The sequence below is a fragment of the Siniperca chuatsi genome, linkage group LG12 (assembly GCF_020085105.1).
Source record: "Siniperca chuatsi isolate FFG_IHB_CAS linkage group LG12, ASM2008510v1, whole genome shotgun sequence".
Lineage (NCBI taxonomy): Eukaryota > Metazoa > Chordata > Actinopteri > Centrarchiformes > Sinipercidae > Siniperca > Siniperca chuatsi.
In genome coordinates this window covers 7,825,039-7,848,939 of record NC_058053.1, presented here as the reverse complement: position 1 = coordinate 7,848,939, position 23,901 = coordinate 7,825,039, and the positions used below count along the sequence as shown (strand labels likewise).

The window sequence follows — 23,901 nt, the reverse complement described above, 5'->3', positions numbered from 1 at the left end:
AATAATGCTGCTTGTGTGTGCTATTGATTTATTGATACTTTCTTTACCTTTTGTGGTATCAATTAGCTGATTGCAAAAGATAGAAAACTATGCTGAAAAGGATGAAAATGGACTGTATGGGGGGGGGGGGAAGTAATTTGAATGTGTTCATTTATCCAAGAATTAAAAATATCAAAATAACCTAAAAATTACTACGACAGCTTTAAACAAACTCTACAATTAACCAATGTTTTAAGATACATGGGACTCAAGAGTTTCCAATTAATGGATATTTTTCCTAAAGGTCATCCAGGCTCGGCACATGTATCATTATCTGTGTGTTACGTGGAGAGGTTGCTCATTATGACAGGTTAAAGAGGAGACAACAGTGAGATTTTCTCTCTGCATATCTTTTCATTGAACATAGCTCTTCTCTCGCCATGTCCTGAGTCCTCTACCAGTACCAAGTAATGCCTTGGCCTCCACCCCTCTGCTTCCTCGCGCCCCTTACTTCTCCTTCAGCCTGCACCTCTTTCTTTCACCCGTTCCCGTAATGAAGCCAATCATTTTTGAGTCACACCTTAGTGTGCATACGTGTGTGTTTGTGTGGACTCTTCAATTGTCAGAGGCACATACAGACGTGATCCAGACCTGATACATATGTTGACCCTTAGCCAGGAACCAGGGGGGTTAATTGAGTAATGACGTTTGCGAGAGAGGGAAAGGATACTAGGAGGGAGGATGAGACAGAAGGCCAGAGAGAGAGAGAGAGAGAGAGAGAGAGAGAGAGAGAGAGAGAGGCGACGGGATTGAGAGCATTAAGAGAGTGAGAACGAGACAGATAGGTGCAATTTGTAAAAGCATGTAAAAAGAGGAGAAGCGGGAGGGTGCAAGAGAGAAAGGGGTTAATTGCTAGAGAGAACAAAATGAAAGACAGAGGGAGGCTGGTAATTAAAGAATTGCGGAAGAGACGGTGAAAAAAAGACAAATGTGGGGTTAATGGTGACAGTGTGTGAGATGGGCATGAGGTGACAGCATGAGGCAACCAACCAGCAGGATATGGAAGATTGATTTTAAGTGATAGAGAAGGAGTTAAGAGTGATTGAAATGAAACAAAGAGAGAGGTAGAGTGGGTGAAAGCAAAAGGGTTAATTATGAATATAATAAACGATGAAGCCTGTAGTCTTCATGGACCTCGGCTCTTAATTAAGAAAACACAGCTGCACCTGGGACCCACCTAGAATAGATGGATACACAGTACTGCATGAGATTGTGTGTGTTACTAATTGTTTTTGTTATGAAGTCCACCTCCTCATGAATTCATTGTGCTGATGAATTATCTTAATAAAGTGCTTGAATGGGTGGTTCGTTGGGGATAGACTAACTAAATGACCAGATGACTAAGAATTGGTCCATCATATGCCTGTGTGTTGGTCAGACTGTGTGGACAGACACACACAGGAATACACAGCAATAGCCCACATTTTGAGCTCCCATTCATTGCTGTTTTTTTCTGCCTGTACTTTTTTTCTTTCTCTCTTCTCTGATTACAACAACTTTTGACTGTCTGGTACAAACTTGTAGGACTTAATCACATTTTCAGGGATTAAGAAAAGAAGCTTTGTGTTCAGATTCATGGTGTGCCATTTCTGATACCGTATTAGAGATTTTAGAGGGTTTTGAAAATATATTGTGGGCTCCAGATCATGAGGCCAAGGCAGCACAACAATCTCTGCCATTGCTTTCAGTCAGAAAAATCTGTTAAAATACCGTATATGTACATGGAGAATGCATTCATATGTAAAAACAGCTTTTAAATCCCTTACATGGAACCTCTGAAGACCTGCCAGTCTCATTCTGTAGTTCATTATGGTGACACTGGGACAGCATAATTTGCTGCTTGATCTAATGACTTAAAAGCCTCAAGTCATTGCCATTTAAGTCTTTGAAGTTATTATGCATTTTGCTGCAGCAAGCCTCAGGTTGTTTCAAGAAAATGTGTTGAGAGATTGTAGGCTAATCTGAAACTTCATCTAGAGACTTTTGCAGCTGCGCTTTTGACAGTGTGTAATCTGTATTAAGGTGGATTGTCCCTTTAAGTACACATCATGTAGTGTCAAGATGGATTTGATTCATGGTCATGTGAATAGAAGATATGATCTTTTAGGAAGACTAATGTAATCACTCTGTGTTGGCTATGAGCTTTACTCTTCACCTCAATCATAGAGATGTTAGAAGGACCACCTCTCATGTCAACCTTTTAGAAAGAAAAGCAGTGTGCGTGTGTGTGCGCACGTGCGCTCTTTGTAGGTACTGTGTGTTCAGGAGAGATTTATTGTGTGTACATGTATGTTTTCATCACACACACACACACACACACACACACACACACACACACACAGCAACCAGCAGTTAGCAGAAAGATTTACATACATTGACAGAGTAATGCGCTGGGCGGTGAGAGCTTTATAGAGAGTGAACTTGTCCCTGAATGTGTGAGTGATGATAACAGGCACATTTAATTGCCTAACCCCACACACACACACACACACACACACACACACACACACACGCACGCACGCACTTTATAATGGGAGCATCTGCAGACACTAATGAACAGACTGAGTGAAGTTACACAGCTCCACATAGGAAGAGAAAGAAACAGCCCAATCAGGAAGATAATTTAGTTTAAACTTTAGGTCACAACATTGTTGCAAACAGTCTATAATTTTCATTGTGAAAGACTTAATTTTGTTTCCCTATCTGCAAAAAATCTTTTATGCCTGGCATGTAATCATTTGTTTGAGATGTAAACCCCATACAAATTCAAAGATGTAAAAGACGTAAGCAAATTATAAGTTTTACTTCTCTGTCCATGGTATCAAAAATGGTACTGATAATAAGCAATTTAAAGCTGCTTTAGGGTGATGGATAAAGTCATCTTTTTTAGTTTTTCAGTTGACAGAAATTGTTGATTTGAAATGGTGAAAGTTATTCCTTCTTGGGCAGAAATAGTTACTGGTGTTGAAAGTATTTTTTCCTTGCACTGGTTTGAAGTGACGTGGTGAGATTGATTGTTCTCCTTTAGCTGTGAAGCAGATAAGCTGTGTAGGGGTCAGGAGACAACCTTTCAACAATTAACCCCATAATCCCCAAAGTGGTTACGGATTATAGACATGTGAATGGCCAAAACGGCAACCCTCTGTTGTATAGAACAGGACAGTGACCCTCCACTAAACAACAACAAGTTTTCAAAACTTGAAAGGTACAAGGGAATAAAGTAATTAGTCTATTTATTACTATTCTTTTTTTTTTTTAAATCAAGGATTATTTAATAACCGTCTGAAATCATGTGTTCCGCGCATTTTATCTGCCCTTCTTGAGAAGGCTAACGATACATGTACTAGTAGTAGGTGTGATACAATCTATTCTCTTCATTCTTGTGTGTTTTCGTGTGTATATGCATGGATGTAAGTGTGTAATGCATTGATCCAGGTTTAGGACTGTCAGGTGACAGTTATTACTGTTTAGGGTTTTGACATAGTAATCCTCAGATAATCACCATCAAAACACTGTGTGTGTGTGTGTGTGTGTGTGTGTGTGTACGAATGTGAAACTGTGTTTGCATGTATGTGATGTCAGAGAGAAAAGGGTGTGTATTGGTGTGTGTGTGTAGCCTAATCAGTCACATCTGACAGACAGCAAATCCTACTTCAAAAGCCACTCAGACATCCATTGTTATGTGGAGAGCCAATTGAATGAGATAAGATGTTGGAAAGAAAGAGGAGGAAGGAAAGGAAGGCTGGATAAAGGAGAGTATCAGGGGATGTGAGAGCTGTAGACTAAACCTTGACGTTGGTTTAAACATTGACAACTTTTAAAGGTTGTATGGATAGTGCTAACATCAGTAAATCATTAACAGTTTAGACATCACTCTAATTACACACAAAAATGAATACCCTTTTCTGTTTCAACATGACAATACCCCAATGTACAAAGCAAGGTCCTTTTTTAAAAAAAAAGTTTTTTTGAGTTTGCTTGTGGAAGAGCATGCAGAATGCCAATGCCCTTGGTTTTAGAATGAGATTTTCACCAATCACATATGGGTGTAACATTTAATTGTCCGCATACTTTTGGCCATGTAGCGTATTTTGATCTGATAAAGTTCCACCTTTTGTCTGTTCTAATGGTTGAATACAGTTGCGGATTAGAGTTGGTGTGTGGACATTGCTCTTGACTGTGCTGGAAAAAAACAAAGCATCGATTAATCGGTTAGTTGAGCACGTAAAATGAATTGCTTTAATAATTGAGTAATCGTTGACAACGTCGTCTGGGGCTCTGGGAAACTGCAATAGACATGTTTCACTATTTCTTGTTTTGTTTATGGTCTAAATAATTAATCAGTTGATCAAAACTGACATATTAATGAATAATGAACGTAATCTTTACAGCCCTACTCCTGACTTACAGCACATTTTGTTTCTTTTCCCTGTATCATTTGTTTGTAGAAATGTGCATATAACTATGATCTTTTGTGATGTGTCATGTGACTAAATTCCTTGTTTCAATTGGTTTCTGATGTTTGATTTTTCATGAAACTGTTTTAGTGAGTTGTTGATTCATCTTTATGGTAATTTTAGAGGCTTTAGTTTGTGATGCTGTTGAATTGTATCATGTTATACTAAGAGGTGTTTCTGAAATATCCCGAGCCGATCCTAAGGATCAGAATTGGGTTCAGTGCAGAGATATTTTAATAAACCTGTTCAAATGCTGATCCTTTCTTTACTTTACTGTGTTTTGTCCACCTCAGCCTGCTAGTGTTGCAGTGCTGCTCTCCTTTCCAACAGCTGGGCTGTACAGTGTGAGCATTTCACTGCATATGCGAATTAAGATTAGAGTGCTTTGAATTTGGGCGCACCATTCTGACACCAGGGTTGGCAACAGACACAGATTTGCTAAACTCTGACGCTAATTAATCTGTTATCTTTCCTCTCTCTTTCCAAAGAGCAGTGTACAAAACATTCAGGAAACAGCTTCTCATTTTTAGCCTCAGTTTCAGGAGTCACATTCTCCCAGTTAAATTTGCATTTATGTCGGATCAATAATTTACATTTAAAACTTAATAGTTTTGAGCCAGGACGTTCAGTATTTGGAGCTCCAAATTTAGTAGGGTTCAGCTGTTATTTCAATACGTCAGATACATATTTAATCAACATTTAGGTAAATATAAGTGTTGGATTTGGCTTGGTATCAGTACATACTTAATATTAAGACTCACATCGGGATCAGGGCCAACATAAAAATGGACATCCTTAGTTTCTGATATTTTGTCCACCCCATTTATATCAATGAGGGTAGACTAAGTATTAAAAATACCACTCAGGCTTGAGTTTGCAAGCTTTGATACCCAGAGTAACCTTCAAGTCAGGGTAATCATTATCAGACAAAGTCACTTCCAGCCGCTTTGTATAGAATTTGACATAACATTTGACTTCTGTGACATGTTTACATTTTCCATTAAAGAAAGAGTTTTCATTAGCATAAGAGAATGATTATAATCCCATTTCCTTTCACCATGTCCCCCCAAATTTGTGAATAATATATCCACCTTGAAAAACTGATTTGATACACAATCACTCATTTACTCCCTTCTTCCCAGTGGGTGGAGCCTGTGCAGTTTCCTCTCGTAAATGGGCTCCATGGTTTATGCTGTCTTTCAGACCGCTACTGGTGGATCATTGAGAAAATGGCCTGCACAGAATGTGTCCATCTGTGCCACTGTGTGTCTCCATAATGCTGTTCCATATGGCCAAGTGTGGTCTACACACAGCCTCTGAGAGGCGGTGGTAGATGGTTAGCACACACGCACACAGATATTCTTCCTCATGCACAAGCATAAATACATATATGAATACAGGGACTCAAACACACAAACATTCATGCACACGCATACAAGTATGGGTGCAGGCAAGTACACACAATATCTGCATGACTGAGGAAACAGAAGTTGTCATTATATTTTGGCTGCGTGTCTGAAGTTCACAAAGTCACAGAACAGTTGTACTGCTGGTGCAGATGGAGGATGTGCTACTTTTGACAGTTGAAATTGTTTTTGCTTTCTCTGTCTCTCAATAATATGTCTATATAATATCTTTTTGTATGTGTTTTTATCTGCTCTCTGCTGTGTGCACTGTATGTCTGTGACCCTCTCTCTCTTTCTTAATGTCTGTGTTTCTCATTCGTCACAGTATTTCTGTCCCCCCATTAATCTTTTTCTTCCTGAATGTCTTGTCTGGATTTCTCATCCTCTACTGAGAGGTAAGGTGACTGGAGATCAATAGAGGGTCAGCACACACACGCACACAAACCTACAAACACTTTAAACTGCTGAGCAAGTGAATTTCATTCATCCATATTCTCTACACGGAGACAACTCCATCCTGATTATTGATTACCACAGCGATGGATTGATTGCAGCAAAGAGGTCATAGTCAGAGATATGTGTGTGTTTTTGTCCCTGTCCTTTTGTGCAGTGCATGTGAGTGCTTTTACAGGGTATATGTATCCCTTTGTGTAAAGTTTGTTTTCCAATCTGTACATAAATCTATTGTTGTTGATGTTTGACTCTTTAGAGATTACAAGAGAATAGAACAAGAGAGAAAGGGAGAGACGGGGAGAAAAGAAAAACATGACTGAATAAAATAGTGAGATTAAGAGTATTGAGACTGAGAGAGTGTGCGCGGGTGCATCAGATTCATGTGTTAATCGATAAGCTCTTTGTTGCTTTGTGTGTGTATCCAATAGAGCAAAGTGCTGGAACATGATGATTTACATCAGCTGATTTGTAAGGAACCACTACAACTCAGAGGGGAGAGGGGGACAGCTGAAGAGACAGGGAAAGTGAAGGGAAAGAAGATGAAGAACAAGAGCAGGAGAGAAAAAGAAGCAAAAGGAGGCAGGGTAAATGAGAGGAAGCAAAATTATGAAGAAAGGAGGCAACCGGAGAAGAGCAAAGGCAAGAGAAGGGAGGGGAAATGAGAGGAAGCAAAAGAGAGGACACAAAGTGCGAAGCCAGAGGGGAAAACAGGGCTAAGTAGGAATATTTGCTGATGAAAGACGAAAAGGCCAACTTGTACATAGCCTAGCATAGAAGAGCTGACCTGCCTCAGGGTTCATTCAAATTCTCTTTGTAATCTGCACAATTATTTTTATGGGCATCACACAGAAATGTGCAAGGCTTTTTAAAACTTACTTCTCATGCTAGCTTTACAGGGTGCCTGTGTGCCTGCCCAAGTGACCTTATCTTGCCTGATTAGCAACCCTGCACTGACTTCTTTTATGGGTGCACCTCAAAGAGCTGCATTAAAATTATGTCATGAGACATAAAAATGCCTTTTTTTTTTTTTTACTTTGGCATTACATCAGAAAGGCAGAGAGGGGAATGACGACATGCTGGTAGAAAGCAGCTCTCTGGGCTTGTGGAGTGTAGCACCATAGTTCAAAAACACATGTAATTGACAATGGATGGAGTTCAAAACATTCTGCATATACCACAAGGCGTGAAGCCATTGCTTTTCTATACAGCTTTTCTTCCTTTTGAGCTGAGAGAGACAGACAGGTATACAGACAGATAATAAAAAAGTAATTGAAGCACTTTGTCTTCTGCTTTCTTTGCTTCTCACAGGCAGAAAACAGTTATTTTGTTTAGATAGGAAGCACATGGGTGACACAATAACAGACAGTAGAGGCGGGTGGAGGGGGGGGGGTCGCTGGTGGCTTCAAGATGCTCTTCAGATGCAGCTTCTGTTGTGTAGAGCTAGGTGGTGCTGTCAGTCTATCCACTGTCAGTGTGTGTGTGTGTCACACTGAGTGATCAAACCTGGTCTCTTTCTTATGAGGAACAGTTGCGTCAGAGTAAGAGCTTTGTGATTTTGAACCTAGAAGACACATTTATTATCCTGAATTTATTGTTGTATTCATTAATAACATTCCCTTGTAATGAAAAAGCAACACAAAAGCTGAAATAGCACAGCTGGGGGTAAATTTGCATATTTGCAGGGAGAAAAATAGAAAATTGTTATTTTAGTACACCATCTTGTTGTCCCTCAATCCTACAATGTATCACACCCAAAACCAATTGAGCCAGTTGTAACCAGCCTATAAAATAATCTGTATAAGACAGCGTGTCCTGATTATACATAAACCTGCACACACACATTCGACATATGATGGACAGGTGCCATCATGTGTGGCCACCTCACCCCCTCAGTTTGTTGTTAAGGCTATGGTGATGGAGTGGTCATTGCTAAGGCTGACTGCATAAAAAGTACACACACGCACATACACTTAAACATCATAGATTTTTTTATGGTAAGTGGTCATGAGTGGAAATCAAAGCTCAGTGGTGTACAGATAGCTTAAGCATATTTAAAGATTGTTTTGCGTGTGTGTATGTGAGAGAGAGTGTGTGTGCACGCTGTCTGAGCTGTGTATATGCTAATGCATTTTGCTGATTGTAGCATTTTATTGATCCACTCAAAACTAATCAATTAGACCCTAATCGACCCGATTATAAAGGGTATGATGTGAAAAAAGATGGTTGCGCGTGTGTGTGTGTGCGTGCACATGCGCTGTTGCCATGTTATGCACTTAAAACCTGAACTGCTATTAATCTATCTCAATTTCATGTGCTCTTTTAATTTTAATAAAAGGAAAGGAACAAACTCTGCACTTCTCCATCCTCTCTCTCTCTCTGTCTCTCTCTCTCTCACTCACACACACACACAAACACACACACACACACATACACAAACTACAAACACTTTCGGAGATGCTGAGCAGTGCACACAATAGCAAGCATATATAATATGTTGTATATCATTTGCAGCTCACTGAAATATCACTGTTTATTGGTGAATGAGACAAGAAATAATAAAAAAACATTTTTTAGTGGCCTCATGGTCTTCCTGCCCCCATAAAACGGGCAGAATTATTGCTTTTAGCAGGCTTCCCATGTTTAGATTTTATCAGCTGTAGTCATTGTTAATTATGTGAGTTAGAATTAACGTCAAAATAACACAGTGGGCTGTTTTCATGTTGATAGTTACAAAGATAGTGATTGAATTATGTCCTTTTTTGAAAAGACTGGCAACGATCCAGCGTTAGCTGACTGCGTGTCTCATTCTCTAGCCCTATACTTTCATATTTGATGATATACAGTACATAATTTATGTCCAAAGTAAATTACAAGTGGATCATCCAATATAAATCTCCCAGTTGGATTGGGTGAAGCCTCTACACACTCTTGGTCCATGCACCCCAACAGGTGTTGTCACTTACGTTGCCTAGTTAGATCTCTTCTTAAGACTGTGTAGGCGTGTACAGTCTGTGCTTTATTTATTACTCTTCTGTTAGCTTTGTTGCACCTGTTAGGGTGGGGCAAATTAGACAAATGTGTTTCCTCTTTATCATTGCTATTGTGACATGGGGTTTAGTGAACTCAAGTCATTCCCGGCTTAGCCCCACCCCACTGCAACCTGACTAGAGGTCTACTCAGCCTGAATGATTGAAAACACCCGTGTGTGTATCACATCAATATTTTCAGAGCATCACGTTAATAATTTTGAGCATTAAGGGCTGAGAAGCAGTATGTCCTGTTGAATAGCAAGTAAAATGTTTGTCAGTGGCTCAATTCAGCTCTGGTGAAACAAAGGGTTGCACTTCCTACTGTAGTAGTAACTCAGTTTTTTTTTAGCTCTGATGAAGACAATGTAGCGTCGATTGCACGATTAAAGGCTGCAATTCAATCCGTTTGCTCCAATTTGTTTTTCCCTCTGAAGTTTGTTATCCTTGATCTGAGCAACACCTGATTCAGCTGCACATTGCTGGAAAATGCGCAGAGAACCTCTTTTCACCTGGGCATACTTCCTTTTACTTATGCCTCACTTGGGTTGCAGCTAGCAGGTGAGTCCTCAGATTTGTTGCCGTTGTAGAGTAAGGCAGCTGCTTTTTACAAAGTCGGCAAACAGGTTGTTGGTTAATTTTAACATATACGGTGTAGAACCCAAAATACAGTTCAACACAGTGCTCCCCAGATGCTTCGGTGTTGTGATTTTTCAGTCAGCACGGCTTTTCTTCCTAGTGTCCTCCATTTTTATTTATTAGCTTAGTTTACTGATAGGTCAGCAGGGCACGCAATAGGTCAAGCTGATTTTAAGAGCACCCTCTGCTGGACCTCCAAACTGTCTGTTGCACTTATAGACTGTAAAGTTTGAATTCGAACAGGACATTAAACTTTGAATTTTTTATTTGAACGAAAGTTCGAATTTCAAATAAACAATGGGAGCTCTAACATCTACAGTAGCTGTGACCCCTTGAAAAAGTAGTAGCCCATTTGATGCCTTCCAAGATAACCCAGACTCAAACATTTCTACTTGCAGCCTAAGTTTCAAACTGCAATTTAAAGGGACAGTTCACCCCAAAATCAAAAATACATATTTTCCTCTTACCTGTAGTGCTATTTATCCATCTAGATTGTTTTGGTGTGAGTTGCCAGGTTTTGGAGATATTGGCCGTAGAGATGTCGAATATAATGGAACTATATGGCACTCAAAGTACCAAAAAAATACATTTGAAAAACTCAACAGCAATGTCTCTTTCCAGAAATCATGACCCGGTTACTCAAGATAATCCACAGATTTGTTGAGCAGTTTCATATAGGAACAATTTTCTTTTTTACCGATAGTTTCCACATGAAACTGCTCACAACAAGGTTGCCATCTACAATACTTAAGTGTCCTTAAGCTAAACGCTCAAACTCAATTGGCTACAGCATTGGCATTTGTGGTTGAATAATACCTCTGACCTCCCTAAGAAAAGGAGAGAGATTTATTTTTACTTGAACAAAGAATCAAAACAAAATGACACTTTTATATGGTTTGTGCCATAGTCAGTCTTTGTTTTGTACTTCATTCCAAACCCAAATGAAAACAAAATGAAGCCTTATTCCTTGCTCAGATGCATTTTTGAGCTCAAGTATTCAAGCTCACAGATGGATAAAGGCATTTCTACATGAGGCTGTCAGCAACACAATCAAAGTAAATGTGTGTTTTGACTGTAAGCAAACATAAAAAATCAGAAGTTTACTAGCATCTTTATTTTTGAGTCTGTCAAGGTTGTTGACAGGATAGCTGATGAGATGGTTAAATGTTACATATAATAGCATGACGGAGACACACACCAGTAGCAGTGCTCGATTGTGAAGAATAACAATTAACTTATTGCTTAACGGCTGAATTTGGTGTCTACTGTACCTGGAAACATCTCGTAAACGGTTGTGGTGTAAGAGGAACAGAGACAGAGTTGGCAGCATGTAACTTGGAAATGGACACATCATTGGACTAGCACTTGACACAGTGACACTCTCAGACAATCTCAGGTTTGATTTTTGCTCTTACTCTCTGACATCCCAAAGGTTTTTATAGTACAGGACATCTGTTAGTCCCCCTCATTATTATCATTATAATTCTCTCTCAGCTCCTTTCTCTCACATTGTCAACGACCATTTCTCTCTTTTTCTCTCTGTGCTTTCACTCTATGCAGTCTCACCTTTCTGTCTCTCTCACCCCTCTCTCCCTCTCATGCTCAGGCTGTGGTGTCATTTTGTTTGGCAGGTCTTTGAGTCTACTGTCAAAGAGAACAGAGGCAAAGTCCTCCCCTCTCTGATCTGGGTGTCCTTTCTTTCTACCTCTACTTTTTAAGAGACTCAGCAGGGCTATGTTGAATTTGTCTACCCATTTTTCTTCCTGTCATTCTTTCAGATGTTCTTTTTTAAGAATCTCTGCCACCCCTCTGTGTGTGTGTTTATCTCAAAGCTATTAGTCTCGTTCCACTCTCTCTAACAGACAGATTTGATGGATAAGAATATACGCAATTTTTATTAAATACGTGTATTTATTTATCATTTTCCCATCTTCACCTCTGCATCCCCCTTTCTTTTTTGTCTGCTTAATTACCATCCCTGCAGGTAGCTGCTGGACAATAGTTACAAAAGGTTTGAGGGGGATGAGGAAAGTGTGGAGAAAAAGGGGAAGAAAGGAAATGACAAGCAAGTTAGAAGGAAAGAGCAAAAAGTCAGATGAGGTTTGTTACAAGAGGGAAGATAGAACTAGACAATGAAAAAGATTTGTGTTAGATGGAAGAGGGGAGTGTGACAGAAGATGAATGTGTGAGAGACTGAGAGGCATCAGTTGTGCTGAATAGTTGGTGAGATATGGATGAGAGGGTGAGAAAGGTGCGATATTGTGTAACGCGATACTGTTGTGCTCTGCCTGGTCAGGTTCTGCTGGAAAGACAGTGCACATGTTTATTATGTATATCTACACACAGATATACACACTTTGAACATAATAAAAAAAGTACTGTACATGGGTATAATGGAATCAGAAGTCTATAGAGGAGTTTTTGAAAATTCAGCAGGGTCATGGAGGAATGCCAAGATTAATTTAACTATATGTCCCACAGATGCTTAAGAGTTGTGCATTTACCTACTCATGTTAAAAGTATGGGGTTCAAGTGTGTTAAAAAGTGAATTCATATGTGGAATTATCTTGCGGAACTAAATATTTCAGTATAACTATGGCGCTATCACATTTACATATACATTCATTCATTTGGTAGACACTATTGTCCAAAGCGATGTACAAATGAGAGAGAGAGAGAGAGAGATATCCTAATTTATCAAAAACTCAATGAAGAAATTTCCAGTGAAAATCTGCTTTAATCATCAGGTTGGCCTTGAAAAAAAGTTGCTGTTGCTGGACTTCTCTATATTAGCACCTGATAAGCTTTGTCTTTGCATGACAGTGTTTGCATGACAAATTACATTTTTAGAATATTGGCTTTGTTATTTTTTGCTCTGTTGTGTAGAAGAGATAGCCAGCAAATCAAAGTGCAGTGACACATCTGTATGTGCACTAGTGTGCATACTTTAATACAGTATGCTCATGTCTGTATGAGTGAGAGAATATGTTGCACACTTGTGGGTTCCAGTGTACCAGGAAGCCTCTGGCTTTACTGGCAAAGTCCCCTTTCTTTACTCTTGGCCACTACACACACACACACACACACACAGGTCTATTCAGCTTTTACGTAGAGGCCCCTAGAACACTGTGTTGACAAGCTCTGTGCTATGTTATAGGCTAAACGCAGACTCAGTGCTATACTCAATAGATAGGTATTCCACTATATAACACAGTTAGAGCTAGCAGGGTGTCGCACACACGCAAAGGGGAGACACGAATGGAGGCAGTTGTTAAACAGTAGACACACACTCTGTCACAGGAATGCTGGGCTCCTTGGACGTCCTCTATAGCGTCCTCATCCACAAGGTAACAGAAATTGTGTCCATGTACAAACAAAGCCACATGCAGTTGTCTAAACATTTAAAGAAATGTGACCAGTGGGGTGTATTGCAGTCTTTGTCGTGGTCTTTCTCCCAGGATTGTCCTTTAGCTCCCGTCTATGCACATTGTAACTGATCATACACTTGTTGATAATTGCAAAATATGGTTCAAGTTTTAACATTTTTAAGTAGGTAAGACATGTTTGTGTCTGGTTGCACTGATTCTGGTCAATCTGAATCTGGTGGCTTCTGTTAGCATTTTTTTCCCTTGACTTTGTTACCTCTAAATTTTGCTTTGCATTGTACTGTATAATGCAAATAAATGGCAGTGAATGAAGCAAATTGGAGTGGCTTTTCTTTTGGTGTGAGTGGAGAGTGAGTAGGGAGTAGCAAATGGAAAACCTGGAGTGACTGTGAGTGGAGTTATATAAGAATCTTTGCACAGAATTCCTGCTGCTCCACTCTGATCAAATACTGTGTTCAAAATGGATGAAAAGAATAGAAGAAAAATAACCAGCTTCATTGTGTGTGTGTGTGTGTGTTTGTTTGTTTTTTTAGCTGATGGCGGTGTATGAGGAGCAGGAAGCCCAGCAGAGGGGTGTGGCTAACACAAGCCTAGCCCCCAGCCCTGACCTCTACCAATCTGAGCTCTCTGTCTTCCAGCCAATCGCAGGAGGAGAGATTGAAGTCAATTCCTCAGCCCTCAAGTCCAGTGAGTGATTTTTCATTTATTTACTGTATATTTATATTGGTAGTTCCCCGCTGCTACCTTGACAAGTGTCATTTTCCCTTTATCGTAGACAAGCCCACGCCCCTAAAATCAAATCAAAGGAAATCTTTATGTTAGCAGATGTACATATGTTAGATGGAAGGTTTGACAATTCAGAGCTACATTTAGAGATTTGTGTGACTTATATGTTGACATTTGGTAGCTCTTCTTCATTGCTACATGCTTTACATATACTTTACTTTTAAAATATTAAATACTTTAAATATTTTTGACCATTATTTGCAGTTTTACAAATTGTACAAGCATGAAGATATTTTACTCACCTTAAGTGTAATATAAACTGTATTCATCCCAGCCACAGTACTGTCCTCAAAGTTATAATGTAGTAGCTCTCTGCTCTCTAGAGGAAGAGCAATGACCTTAACAACACTTAGGCTCTGGCATTTGTCATTGCATCACAATTTTTTTTCCAAATTTTGGAAAGTTGTTCTTTATACTACTACTACTACTACTAATTAGTGTTGCTGGAGTTTTGACCTCTTCTGACTTTTCCCCCACTCCATGCACCTTGGAAGTGGGTGAAGTTGTGCCAGAAATCCCAACTCTGCTTCTGGAACTTTGTAATTTCAAGGTTTCGTGACACATGGTCTATGTGCTTTTTCAAAAGACTCTGACTTTACAAAGAAAAAAAGTCCTTCCCCCCTGTTGTTACCTTTTTAGACGTAACCTGTGGGTCAGTGCATAAATGGGTCAATGCCACAACTGATGTTAAACAAGAAACATGTTGAGTGGGGCTGAAATTTGATGTGGAGGTTGACTGCTTGGCCAAGTCTGTGAAGGATAGTAGTGAGGTCCCACAACACCATTTTGGAGGGATGGATAGATGGTTAAAATGAATGATCTGTAAATTGAAACATAAAAGAAAGTAAGAAATATTAAAGTACAGGTTTGACATTACATAATGGCTTATTGGGTAAGATATCTTCTTAGTTTCAGAGCCGAGCCATATATGTTTTGTAGACAGTAGGAATGATGTTAACTTTGAATTACAGTACAACTAAAGGTCAGGATGTGATGGGCATTTTCTACAGGACAGTGATGAAAACAAGATGAGGACAGCTGCAATGTTGGCAGCACTGTCTCTGAGATGCAGAGTGAGATTGGGATGAAAGAGAATCAGACAGGAAGTGTATGTGTAATGTCAGGCGGCAGAACAAACTCTGATGTCTGTGTCTGCTTACTGTTACCTGGAATAGACCTATCTGAATGACCTTTCTTTCTCTCTTTCCTGGTCCCGCTTTCTCTCCCTTCATCTCTTTCTGTCTTACTTCAAGTCAAGTGCCTGTTTAGTAGAGGTACTGTAGATGTGAGTGTGAGAGGGCTTAGAGCTGTCACAGTAACTTGTCCAAATTTAATTTTGCCTTAACATAACAAACTGTGTGAGTATTGGATTGTGTGTACCTACAGTTCGACAAAACCTATACATTACTTCCAGTTTCCTCCTGCTGTCAGCTAATCACAGATTCCACTTCCTTTAGTTATGAATTGTAGACTCTGTATCTGCTTTGTTGCACAGTCCGTGCCATCCATCCAGTTGAACGCTTGACATTTAAACATAATTTGTTGAGGTTGTTTTCAAAATGTCATTAATATGTCAAATGAAGTGTGATAATACTCATCCATCTATTGTAAGTTGCATTCTATCAGCAAGTTTCATTATTTTCCACTTGTTTTTGTTGTTTTTGATGATACTATTGAAATTTCTCAGCTTGAAGGATGTTAAGCAGTTTATTTATCTCAAGCACCCCCACGCTGAACCAAAAATCACAAGGACAATTTTTTACAGTAGATTATTATATTATATTAATTATTATTAATATTATTTTCCTTTTGCATTAAATCTAATTTCACATACTGTATATATTACAGCAAAAATTATCTATCTTGCACTATTTGTATACTACTTGTTTTACTTCTAACAGTAATAACAGAATAGACATTTCAGCTTGTATGTCCTTCCTGAGTTGTGAAGGGGCCTTAGCTGTATGATCCAGACACTGTTAAGACAGGAAGTTTAGTCTGTTTCAGTATGGTCGCCTCTGTCAGTAGAGATTAGTAGTAATGCGTGACTGTCATGGTAGATTAGAGGTAACGGAGCTCTGGAGACTATCACTGTCAGTGTGAGAAGGTCAGACTTAGGCCTCTATCACTGTCTAATGTTTTGCACTTGTTTCTCTCTTTCACTGTCTCTCTATGTCTCTTGCTCATTGTTTCTGCTTCTCACTGTCTCTTTTTTTTGTCTCTCCAAATCTTCTTTTGTCTTTTCTCGTCTTTTTTCTACACCACTTTCCTTTGTGTTACTCACCTCCATTCTTTTCCATTTCTTGTTCTAATTGTTATCATGGCTAGAATCTTTAGCGTAAGGAAAGGGATGCAGAAATGACGTGTCAAATACTGTACATTATATATACATTAGTTGGGCTGCATGATTTTGACAAAGCCCGAAATAGGCCTTTTTCACCCTCTGAGATTTTGACATGTCAGAGTAGGAAAAGCACAGGTGTAAATAATAAAATTAATGATGGCTGAATTCCATTTAGCTGGTTCAGTTTCAGGGTCCTGGTAATGTGCATGCTGGCTCACTGTCACAATTTCATGACTTTCTGTGACACTTGAATATAATGCAGCCATTGTTAATGTTACAGTAGCACCTGTGCTTTTCCGACCTTTACTACAACAATGCGATGCTATTTCATTTATTTTCTTTTTGACAATATTTAGTGTCAGTAAAATTTTGAGAAAATGAGAAAAAGTATGTTTGAGTATTTATTGTTCATTCAACGTACAATGCAACTGTAATGCAGCCTTTAAAACCAGAAAGAGACAACATTTAGGCTATTTGCTGATATTCCAATGACAAAAGTACAAGACAGTATCCAGTCTTGTATCATGATATCAATACTATATTGGCATATAGTAGTATTACAGCAGGGAAACAGTGGGTAGTGGGCATTACTAAAATCAATATTATAATATATCAATATTATTAATAAAATCAAATTACTAAGATCTAAAATTGACATTTTGCAAGTCCATTCTGGTAAAAAATGATTGATCTTGGAATGCTTATAGGCATATGGACAGAATAGTTGCACTGTTTGTCCCTAGGTAGCCATTGGTATCTGTCTTAATGTGCCACTGGACATGGACAGCATGTACCCACGTACAATAGAACATTCTCACCAGATCATCTCTGATTTCATGTCTTGACAGGCCTGCTTCAGTCTAAAACTGGGAAGGTGTTACAGCGAAATGTAATCAGGGCTCTGAAGTACTTTTAAAAGTACTTTTGCTTGCCGAAACTGAAAATATAGTTGCCATTTTTAGTCACCTTATATTTTGAGTAATTAAGATACTATGCAGTTATATGTCCGCTTAATAAAAAAAAAAAAAATCACATAAGAGAATGTTTAAAAGCTTTATTATAGTAACCGAACAAAATTCTTTACTTTACAGAATTTGAATCTTTAGTGTTATCAGTTAACGTGTCCACCCTCAATTCCTGGTATACAAAATACCAGTAGTGCAGCTGTTGTCATTTTCTTCACAGATCCCTCAAAAATGAATCCAGCAAGTCACTGGTTGTTTGGTCATTCGTTCTCTCCCTCTTAAATTTTGGTTTCCTGGACCTTTGTGCTGATTGAATCAATTTGCACATTAATTTGTGCTGTCAATGGGTTAGTCCAAGTTTTCACCCCACAGTCAAACAACTTAATTTGCTTCGCCATTGTCTCTAAAACAGATGCCTGTGTGCACATGAGTAAACACATGTGCAGTGTTGTCTGTTCTGACTGTAAGAACAATATTTAAAGATCACAAATGCAACAAATATCAAAATAGTATTTATTTTGGGGTGCACATTTTGGCTTTCTTTGTACCTAGCCGTATTTGTAAATTTTCCTTTGTATCTCACTGATGTGTTAGTCCCTTTATTTCTTTATCTATCTCCTTCACCCGTTTCTCATAATTAAGTCTTCTGTCCTCTACCCATTCATCCCTCTTTCATGGCCTTTTGCTTGAAGAGATGAATTGATTGGGGGTTTGATGTAATCCATACCCCCTAGCCAGTCTTAAGAGCACCAAGGGTCCATTTTGTGACAATCAATATATGACCCTACAAATATCATTTGGCATGTGTTCTGAGTAGTCCACTCATTTAGAGGTCCCTCCACTCTCACCACCACCTTTCTCATTTAATTCCCAGTGGAACTATAGAGACTAACATGACTATGTTCTTAATGTATATATATGGATTGATGGGCCCTGTGAAGGGGGGTGGTAGAATTGAGGAATGGCAGTGTACCACACAGATCATAAGAATACCTCCAGTAATAAATGTTATTTATTTACATAGCTTTCTGCAGTGTTGACTTTTCTCACCATTTCACTATTTCTTCAAGCTCCAGCAGCAGCACAGGCAATAGTGTGGTGTGCTTCATCCATCAACTTCTGTTAAATGATAATTTTATGCAGTGGGCTGGTGAGATGTGAAGAGGGAGATACTATCATATGTTACCTACATGCACACAGAGATCTGCAGATCAGCCACTTATTGGCCATTTGGATGCATGAACACAAGTGTATTCACTGATGGGATATTAAAGGAAGGGATCATACATTAACTTCTCACACACTCAGCCTTTCAGATCTACTTCTTGAACACATGGAGCGGTACACACTCACATCTCCAAAAACAACATTTAGGAATGAGCTTTCTGATGACACTGCTATAGTATGTAATCAACAGATATGGACATACACACATAAATGTCTCAGGCTATGCTGGCTGATGAGTTTGGATCATTAAAAGAAGTAATGAAACCCTTAGGTTTCATTTACATGGTGAATATTTCAGGTTCATGCTTTCTTTCTTGTTTATATCTTTATATCCTTCTTATCTCTTTTGAATTTTATCCTCTACTAAAATGTCCACCGACCACCAGTTATAACACTGTATTACTCTTTATTTCTTAATTTTTAACAAGCTAAAAATGCCAGACGTATGTGAGTTTCCATGGAGTTGGCGATGCGCTAATTATGGCATATGTTCGACAAAGCACATTCTGCCTCGTTATATGTATGTCTTCATTGGCATTGGCATTTAGACTCAACTCTTTGAAAATGCCTATAGTTTGAATTGGCTCTGTAGGTGAACAAAAAAAAAAGTACAAAATTAAATTGTTCTTCAATTAAGTTCTAGATACTGTAGCTGTGAAAAGCTAGTCTATTTAAAAGCTGCAGCAGTCCCAATAAATCCATGCATATGCAGAGACATTTATACATTATACATTTGTGGTTATACTCTCATTGTCTATGTAGTTTCCATGTCTTTAACTTATTTTATGATAAGCATTGTGTTTTCATAAAAACAGCCTATTAGTTTATTACGCTGAATGTCTGGATGTTCTTGTATTTGTTTGAAAGCATACTTTGACTGGGACTGATGTCGCAGGCACATTGCAATGACAGAGTGGAAATTAATTTTGTCAACTTAACAACATAGAAATATTCATCTCTCCTCTCTATTTCTTCCTCATCATGCTTTGACACTCCTAAAGAAATGCACACAAACTCCTTTCTGTAGTGCGGCATGACTAGTTTCGGGTCTGTATCTTGTCATCTAAAAGATTATTATTAGACATGAATTTTGCTGAACTGTGACTCCATCAAAATAGCATTAGCAATTTTAAGTCACGTGTGTACACGCATATTGTGCATGTATCAGAGAGACTGGCTGTAGATTCTGAAGCAGTGCAGATTTTTTTTGCATTGTTCTTTGTCTGTCTTGGTGTTTTTTTCCTCTCAGTCATGTCTTGTTCCATTAAAAGTCTGATAGAAAGTAGTCACACTGTGTCATATTGGTCTGACAGAGAGCCAGGTTCGTCTGGTTTTTAACAGAGGCAACTGGAGCGGATAAGAGCACAGCTTGAAAAAATACAGCAGATTAAATGTGGATTAAAACAGAAAAAAGAGGGGGTAAAATCAAATAACATTTTAGAATTAGGGGTTAATAATAATGTTGTAGGTCACATGTTCAAGTTATTTTTCTGCAAGTAAAACTGCTGTTTAGTTACGATTGGTGATATTTTATCTAATTCCCTCCACAGATACCTCCTATAAACAAAGAAATTAGTAAAAATGGTTGTTTTAGAGGCTGTAGAACATCTACTTTAAACATTTTCTGTAGTTATCCAGTGTATATAGACATATTTTATAAACACACACATCTCTGCTTCTGCTTAAAGCAATCTTTTTCAACATGTCCTAGCTGCAAAACTACATTTGTAAGGCTGTAGTGAAAGCTCATATGCAGTAGGATAGACTAGCAGTATGTTGTAGATGTGGATTTGTGCCATTGCTAGAGAAGGATATCTGAAGAGTACACATTATCGCCATGCAATTGATCATTAGGTATCCATCCAAATCAAAATTTAGAGTAGGCCTCAATTGAAAAAAATGTGCAAAGCTACCTGCACATATCACATGTGTGTGTGTCCTTGTGTTTTCTTCAGACACCCCCCTGTTGGTGAGAAGCAGCAGTGACTCAGCCCTCAGCTCCCAGCCGACAGACACTGAACCCTCCCTAAATGAGGACACCGCCATGATGGTAAGACCCTGAGGCACTTAAAAAAAAAAAAAGACACATACAGTTTGAAACACACCATATACATATTGTACACACTAAACATACACACAGAACTCATAGAAACATTTTCCCCATGTGACTGAGGGCACAAATGCATTGGTGAGAGCCTAATGGACGAAACACATATCCAAGTGATGATGGTGTGTGTGATGTCCAGCGTATAATCATATAATGATCAGTACTGAATCAAAATCAGAAAATAGCCCATAAAAGCTGCAGTTTTTGTCTCCACAATAAGAAAATGCTTGATGGAATTAACAACAAACAAAACAACAAAAGATCAGCGATAAGAAAGGTCACGTGGTCACCAAAAATATTAGGATTTGTCTTCTGGGTCGATGAATATGTACAGCAACTTTTATAGAAATCAATTTTATTATTTCCCAAGATGCTTTGTCATGGATAAAATTTTGTGGCATTCTGGTTAAATGTTTTTGTACTGGACAAATGTGTTAGACAGACTGTTTAACTGACCGCCATCGCAATTACCATCCTTAGGCACTAAGGGTGCTCCTATCAGGATTTTTGGGGCCGATCACCGATCATTGGAAGCAGTATTGGCCGATATGATCACCAATTACAGGGTCTATTTGAAGCCTTCTATTTATTGTGTAGCTTTATTTATTTATTTATTTATTTAACTATTCTTAACAACATTGTATATTAACTATTAAAATTAAGAGGTGAGAAAGTATTGGTAGGCAGCATAGATAACATATTCCACTATCTCTCTAGACACAACTTATAGGAGCCTTTGCTTGGTTATTGGGAGCAGCCTATTTCTTATTTCATTTCTAAAACAGTGTGAAGGATCTATGCTAAAAGTGTACAAAAGCCGAAAATGGTGTGCGGCAAAACAGTTTCAGATTTATAAAACCGTGCGTACGCGCAGCTGCAGGAAACTTTCTTTATACTTCACGGTCCACCTGGAAATGTGCGCACGTGGATCAGCCTCATATCCCACCCTCTACACACCCACATTCAACCATAAATGGCCAATGCAAAGCCCCACGTGACTACTGATGCATGTAAATGAGCCGGCTTACGTTGAATCCGTATGGCAACAACAGCCGAGAGGAAGACGAAAAAAACAACTTTTTCAGAAAGGTAAACATATATTGTTGATCATATCAAACACACACCTGTCGGCTAATTCCCACTGGTAACAGCTGGTTGCCAGAAACCCCAGAGTGCCTACTTGTAAGCCACTTGTATGTCCGGGATGGCGTTGTTCCGTCTGGTTGGTCTGTCTAATGCTGGACCCAGTTCAGCACATAGATTCAAAAGCATGGCAGGGAATCTAAATCGGTGTATTAACCAGTCATCATTATGGGCCAGGAAATCTTCGTGGTCCCTGAACACTCGTTCCCTCCTAAATCTTCCATTCGCGTTGTCCTCTGCAGTGCCAGCGCATTCATCATGCAGCATTACGCGCGAGTGTCACTGCAGTATTTCTTTGTTTACAGCAGTCATAGTGATTACTTCACACCTTGCCAAGATGATCGCGTCAATCAGTGGTATCCCCCACCCTGGGATATCATTTGAAGGTGGAAGTTTGACAGGTGAACACATTTTTTAACTTGCTAATTTACACAATCCGTTTGTGCAGGTGGTGAAGATGTGCTGGGTGAGTCGAAGTGAGAAGGCAGAGTGTGTGCCCCACCACGGTGTCTCCAGTGCGCTCTGTGCGCCTGACAGCACAGTCGTGTTCACTACTGCGATTTTACACACAAAAACTATATAACAACTAAAATCATACTTGGTGATATATGCACAGTATTCGAACATATAAAACTACTGACGCTCTGTTCTCCAGTTCTTTAATAATATTTGGTGTACTACAACCGATGATGATTTCATCAGTCTGTCCCTCTCCTTTGGGCTCTGGGTGTGGGAAATGTAATGGTGAGACAGCGCTGATGAAATATTGAGCGGACTTTGATTTAAGATTTGAGATGGCTTATATCTTTTACAATTGAAAGGTGCTTAAGGAATAGTTATGGGTCACTACAAGCGCAAGTACAACATAATGCCAGTTAACGTCTCTCTCTCTCTTTCTCTCTTCTCTCTTTCTCTCTGTTTCTCTGCAAACATTTGCTCGCTGGCCATTAATATACCTGGGCAGCATTGCGTCATCTGATCAGCTCTTCTGATCGGCCTTTATAGAGACCACCGATCAAACTTTTTAGAACAAATATCCGCCGATTATGATCGGTGGCCCATTGATCAGAGCACCCTTATTAGGCACTGGCTGTAGGGGGGTAAAAGTTAGTTTTTCACAATGTAATACATTTACTGCTCACCAGCTGTCATTTGTTAAGCCTGTAATGCGTGTAGTTGACCTTGCTGAACATTTGTCAATTATGCTCATGCACAAGGCATCAGCTTTTTAATTCTGTTTCCCGTGTTAATATTTTTTGCTACCTTTTGTACCACTAGCAACAGAATGCTCTCGTCTAAAAATGGCAATGTCTGACATTTTTTTGGGTCCCTCAGACAAAGATTCTTGTGACCCACTCAGCTTCTGTCAAGCACCAGTGTTGGGTCAGAATTTCCACTTGAGGGCAGAATAAACAGAAGAATCTAATTAGAACTAAGGGCTCAACAGAGAGGTTCCGGAAGTGAAAATCCCATTCATATTCTGAATAGAGATTTTAATTAGCAATAATGTCGTAACCATCCAAGGTAGACTCACCACGAGCTATGAGATTGTGAAATAATGGTATTTGCTCCTGTAGAAGCCACAAGTCTGTATATTAACCTTGTTTTAAGAAAAATACGTTTTATTCGCAATGTCATGGAGAAGTACTACACTACCCACAATCCTCATGTGTCACAGCAAGCTCTCAGCTAGCTGTTACCATGGAAATGTTTACCACGAGCACGAGCCCGCCAACTGCTAGTGAGCTTTCTTTTTTAAAAACTTTATTTACACCCGTACAACAGGTTTGGCTAGTGAGTTACTACAGACTAACCATCCGTTTGGGCCATTCATTCCCGGGAGCCTGCCGCCTCTTACAGGAGGAGTACAGGAGGTAACGCTGGACTTTCTGGGCCAAATTACAAAGCTGCATCTCTGAAGAG

The 23,901-nt window shown here is 39.1% G+C and overlaps 1 protein-coding gene across 4 annotated transcripts in view; it reads left to right on the top strand.

Moving 5' to 3' along the window:
• The window catches only part of pard3bb (par-3 family cell polarity regulator beta b), a 212,230-nt gene that overhangs the window by 30,365 nt on the left and 157,964 nt on the right, over positions 1 to 23,901 (top strand). For 3 of the 4 annotated variants that reach the window (XM_044216505.1, XM_044216503.1, XM_044216504.1), the window contains exons 4-5: positions 13,940 to 14,093; positions 20,684 to 20,778. In XM_044216505.1, coding sequence (XP_044072440.1) covers positions 13,940 to 14,093; positions 20,684 to 20,778 — 249 coding nt within the window. Of the gene's footprint in view, positions 1 to 13,220; positions 13,368 to 13,939; positions 14,094 to 20,683; positions 20,779 to 23,901 lie in introns of those variants that run through there. The other variant, XM_044216506.1, reaches the window with a different exon arrangement.